We start from the raw sequence: 5346 nt of genomic DNA, 5'->3' as shown, positions 1-5346 counted from the left end.
GAGGGAGAAAAGGGAGAAGCTGGTGGAGGAGGGGAGAAGCTGGTGGAGAATAAGAAAGGGGAGAAGGGAGAAGCTGGTGGAGGAGGAAGGGAAGAAGGGAGAAGGTGGTGGAGGGGGAGAAGCTGGTGGAGGAAAAAGGGGAGAAGAGAGAAGTTGGTGGAGGAGGAAGGGAAGAAGGGAGAAGCTGGTGGAGGAGGGGAGAAGCTGGTGGAGAATAAGAAAGGGGAGAAGGGAGAAGCTGGTGGAGGAGGAAGGGAAGAAGGGAGAAGGTGGTGGAGGAGGGGGAGAAGCTGGTGGAGAATAAGAAAGGGGAGAAGGGAGAAGCTGGTGGAGGAGGAAGGGAAGAAGGGAGAAGGTGGTGGAGGAGGGGGAGAAGCTGGTGGAGGAGGAAGGGGAGAAGGGAGAAGCTGGTGGAGGAGGAGGGGGAGAAGCTGGCGGAGAAGGAGGAAGGGGATATCACAGACTCACGCATACACCACTGAGCTGAACTGATTATTACCACACCTTGATACGTTAACCTAACTGTTCCGCATATGGGCGTAGTTAGTGTAGCGAGGCGGGAACGTAACGACTGTGTCATACAGGTTAAACCGAGCTATATGCACAGTGAAACCTCTCACCAGCGAACACTTGGCTGAGCCAGATAAAATCAGGAGTAAATAATAACAAAATTTTTTATTATCTACTCCTGATAAATGTTCATATAACCGGGGTGTTCACATAAATGGTTGGGTGGGGAGGGGTCGGTGTATGTTACATTCAGACTGTCGGCTAGCTACAGGGCTATTGCTTGGATAATTGGACTGCATGGTCACAATAATCTGGCTGTGTCAAACACTGAACCATACGAACAGTCAGATCATCTTGATAAGTCCACTGGTTCACTGTCTTTACATTTGGATTACAGTTTTCTTCTCCTAGAGTTTCATATTCTCATATTCTTGCTTTTTTTCAGTATTTTGTTTACAGTTCCTATAGATATTCCAAAGTCACTATAGCCAAGTTTCCTTGACTTTTAGTAGTCCATGGGCCAGACCTGCTCAAATGTACCATTCAGAAGGACCAGCAGAAAGTGGTATAGATTTGAAGCTTAGACCAAGGGCGGATTTAGGGGGGAGGACCGGGTGGACCGGTCCACCCCCTTGCAAAATCAAGATGCTCTCAAAAATCATAAGCGAAAAAAATTTTGACCTTATTTTCCAAAAGCAACCAAAATATAGTTGTTGATTTCTGATGAGTTTTTGATACCCCCTCATTTCATACCCCCTGTAGCCTGACTCATTTAGTCAATGTCTCGGTCAGTAATCAGTTTCCGCATCAAACTGCATGCAGCGCCCCCTTCCCACACTCAGGATATACCACTGCCACAATGCTAGCACTATTTTTAAAGTGGGCGGAGCTCCGGGGAAATCCAACAAATGGCAATCCAACGGCCGCGAAGTTGCCGCCAAACAAAACATTAGAAATTTCTATGATTTGCATGTTTGTTGGTGGACAAATTTAGATGTTTTAAGCTTAATACGCAAAAATGTATCAAAGACAATGTTCGAGAATTAGGTATATTGGCAAGCATCCCAAAAATTCATGATAAATACGTGAACTTAGTTTAGTAAACAGCGTAATGATTTGAAAGTAGTAAATGGGCGTACTATTTCGTATCACTATTTTATCAAATTTCTCATAAAATAATGGTCGGATTTTTAATATATTTGCAACTTTTAATAGTACACACCGTATTACATAGGATACGCGTAACGTGGCTGCTGTAAAACTTGTAGTAAAAAAGCGTTACAAATTGTAACCGAAATCCACTTGTGGCAGTGGTAGATTGAGCCAAACTGCATGCAGCGCCACCTTCGCACAACGTTCTCCGGATACCACTGCTATAATGCTGGTACTACTTTTCAAGTGGGCGGAGCTCCAGGGAAACATGGCTGCTAAGTCGACGCCGAAAAAAACATCAACAATTTCATGTTTTTCATGTTTGTCGGCGGACAAATCCCGGTGTTTTAAACTGAACAAGCAAAAATGTATGAAAGAAAACATTCGAGAACTAGTTACATCAATAGCTGGTACAATTGCTAATGAACTACCCGAAACTGCCGAGATTTGCCAAAGATGTATAAACAAATTACAAACATGTACTGAATATAAAACTAACTTGCAGAAATCTCTCAGTCAATACATTATATCACCAAATCAAACAAGGACAAAACGAATGTTTACATCTCCCGGCACACCTAGGCGAAGCACAAAATTACTTGCGAAATCACCCAATAGAAGACTAAAAGCAGCGAAAGCAAGAAAACAATTATTGTCAGATGCCACTGTGAACGCGACTGCTGAAAGTTCTGTTACTGGCGATACTAACGACAATGAACTTCAAAATGACAAAGAAAATGTGATTCATGATGCCATCTCAGAACATTTGTATGTGAGACGTCCGGCGTTAGTTACAGCTCCAGTAAAGGCATCACCTATTGTTGTTCTAGCCGAATCTTCAAGCGATATAAATAAAACTGTGAACTGTGATACCAATGCTGTCACCACAAAAACTCAGATGCTAAACACAATAAAATGTGACGCTGCATTATTGTGTTCAAGAAATGCGGCTTTATCTTCTGAGCTGTATAAATGCAGAGATATTGATTCACTGGTGAAATGTTCCTAGGAATTCATAGATCGTGTTTTCCAGGAAATACATGACAGGTAAAGAATAAAGCAAGACAATATCAATGTCTATAATTATGTAACAGGTGTAAATATATGTCCTTATGTGATAATGAATCTCATGGGGTACCTGCCTACGCGTGCGTGCCTGTGTGCGTGTGTGTCTGCGTGCGCCTGTGTGTATGCGTGGGTTCCTACGTAGACCTGTGCATGCGTGCCCCGTAGGACCAACGCCCCGCAGGATTATCGAACGGTAATCATGTCATGTACGTCTATGTTGCCTCATGCAGAGTGCCTCATTGTGTTTATATAACGTTTCATTTTAACTTCTTTGCAGAGTTCCATTCTTGCTTGAGGTATTCTGCAGTCTCCTAGATATATCCAACAGAAACATCAAGCAGAGCACTATTTCAGCAATTGTAGCAGCATTTTCTATCCTCATGAAAGAGCGAGAGCATCATCTATCAGCATGGCACCGCATGGTCACTCTTGTTTGTGTCCGAGGACATTTGGAAGACCAGGTTAAATATCTAATCCTATTAATAACATAAATTTACATACATTGCAAGTTAATATTTGCAAACGACGTTAGAGTTATCCCTGTCGAAAGTAGTTACAATTTCTGTTTCATGGCTGATTGCTTGAACAAATGAGAGAGCGCACAATCGCTTACCATAATCGTGTACGTGCCATGATTGTTTGTAGACTTGTTTCGCAGCACGATATACATTTACATGTGTCCAAACACACGTGTTTATATAACAGGATTTTATCGTGAGCATTTCTACTCTCGCTTTCATGAAAAATGTCAGAAATAATTAGAAATTTCCCAACCCTTAAACCGATAACTTCATTTCCTGACCAAAGCCCTCCCCAAACAATAGATTACCTTTTCTTTAATATATGGCAATTTTGTTATTGCTGGTCCCAAGTGCTCTTGGTTGTATGGGCCTACATGGTTGATTGCTGTATAAATCTGGTCTAATGACATTTTTATAATCATATTTACTGTATACATTGTGCATGTATTCCAGAATATCCAACTAATTGCTAACAATTGATATATTTACAATAGGGCTTTACAAGACTGAACCACCTTGGAGTGTACCTATCATGCTCTTCCAAGATCAACCTTCAGACTGAAGCCAGTCAGAATATGATGAAAAATGTGTTGATTGAACTAAGGAAAAATCCATTGATTAAAATCACTGGTGACAATCTTGACATGAAGGTGAAGACAGGAAGCCAAGCAGTAGACAACCCACACAAAGATCACCATTTTTTCGTCTCGAATGTGATTTTCAGTAGGATTGCAAAACCAGACATGAGTAATAAATCTCCAACACCATTCGATGGTAAGGATATCGAACCAGAAGGTTTCATTCCTCATGGCGAACACAAGAGACGACTCGAGTATGCCTATGAAATAATTCTTGCACGAATTATATCCACATTACCGGCTTTCTCCTGGATGAAAGAATTGCTGCCTAAACACATTCACCACGCTTACTCCGCAAAGATGTGCCAGAAATCCAAGGTTTTCCAGCTGCCATTACAGTTTCGAGATGAGAAAAAGCATGATGAGTGTCTCTGCATTTTGGACGAGTGGCAGGAAACTCTTCAATCCATGTATGATGAAGTATATGGTAGGTTTATAATTTGTTCTACATATATAGCGAATAGGTTAATATGGTAATATGATCAGATCAAGTAAAATTTGTATTTTTCATGTAATATTAATAAAATAACATTTTATGTGGCAAGTTTTTAAATTAAATCATGCAGCGAGTTGGTGCAAAATTTTATGAAGGACCTCCCACATTTTCATCAGCAATATACAATATACTACCAGGTGCCAAATCAACGTGGTCACGTTTATTAATTCGGAGCAAACATACACACCATCATGTTCAAATGAAATGAGACATTACTATTATTAATTTAAGCCAAAAATCCCATCCATCACTATTATAAGGCCATATCACTATTATTAGACACCGTAGAGCAAACAATAGTAATAATAATACTCTGCATTTGAACACTTTGCTCCTTTTAAGGCTCTGCTGATTTGCTCCATGAATGCAAGGTAGTGATTGGCGGTGATCAGTTGACAAGAGTGAGGCTACAAGAAGCAAAGCAATTGCGCATGCTGTCACCTTCACCTAAGAAGAGATTGGTTGATTTGCACCCTGTTGTAACAGAGATGTGGCATGTAAAACAGGACCTTCTTGAGGTATATTGTTTGCATTCACTACATTTCTATTATTTGTGTATTCACAACAGGATAATGGAGCGTGCCCCGCTAGATATTTGCCATATTTGTTACCGTTTACCTCTATTAATATTATTACACATACATTAGTAATGAAACCTGTATATCAAATAGAATTCCCCTATGTGATAAATCACACGTGTGATACAAGCCGGAGCTATTTAATGCAGGGTTCTCCCTACGTTGCGCAAACGGGGCGCGCGCGCCCCGTTTGGGAAAACTCCCCCCTGTTTCAATCGTTGCGCCCCGTTTAAATTACCTCCGCCCCGATTTAATTCCACCACAATAAAAGTTTGCCAGCGCAGGAATCGGTCGTCAAGAATTCCCATTCGACCAGGGGACACCCGGCGCGTGTATTTTTACCGTACCACGCATGCACTGCAGACAATACACAAGTACAAACA

At 41.2% G+C, this 5346-nt stretch overlaps 1 protein-coding gene across 1 annotated transcript in view; it reads left to right on the top strand.

Moving 5' to 3' along the window:
• The first annotated feature begins 3829 nt into the window (after positions 1-3829).
• LOC106809399 overlaps positions 3830-5346 on the top strand; it is a 5611-nt gene continuing 4094 nt past the window's right edge. The window contains exons 1-2 of the mRNA XM_014812466.1: positions 3830-4316; positions 4728-4903. Of these exons, the coding sequence (XP_014667952.1) occupies positions 3830-4316; positions 4728-4903 (663 nt within the window). The remainder of the gene's footprint in view (positions 4317-4727; positions 4904-5346) is intronic.

The sequence above is a fragment of the Priapulus caudatus genome, unplaced genomic scaffold (assembly GCF_000485595.1).
Source record: "Priapulus caudatus unplaced genomic scaffold, Priapulus_caudatus-5.0.1 Scaffold351, whole genome shotgun sequence".
In the NCBI taxonomy this organism is placed as follows: domain Eukaryota; kingdom Metazoa; phylum Priapulida; class Priapulimorpha; order Priapulimorphida; family Priapulidae; genus Priapulus; species Priapulus caudatus.
Note: the sequence above shows the minus strand (reverse complement) of the source record. Positions and strands in the feature narration are given on the sequence as shown.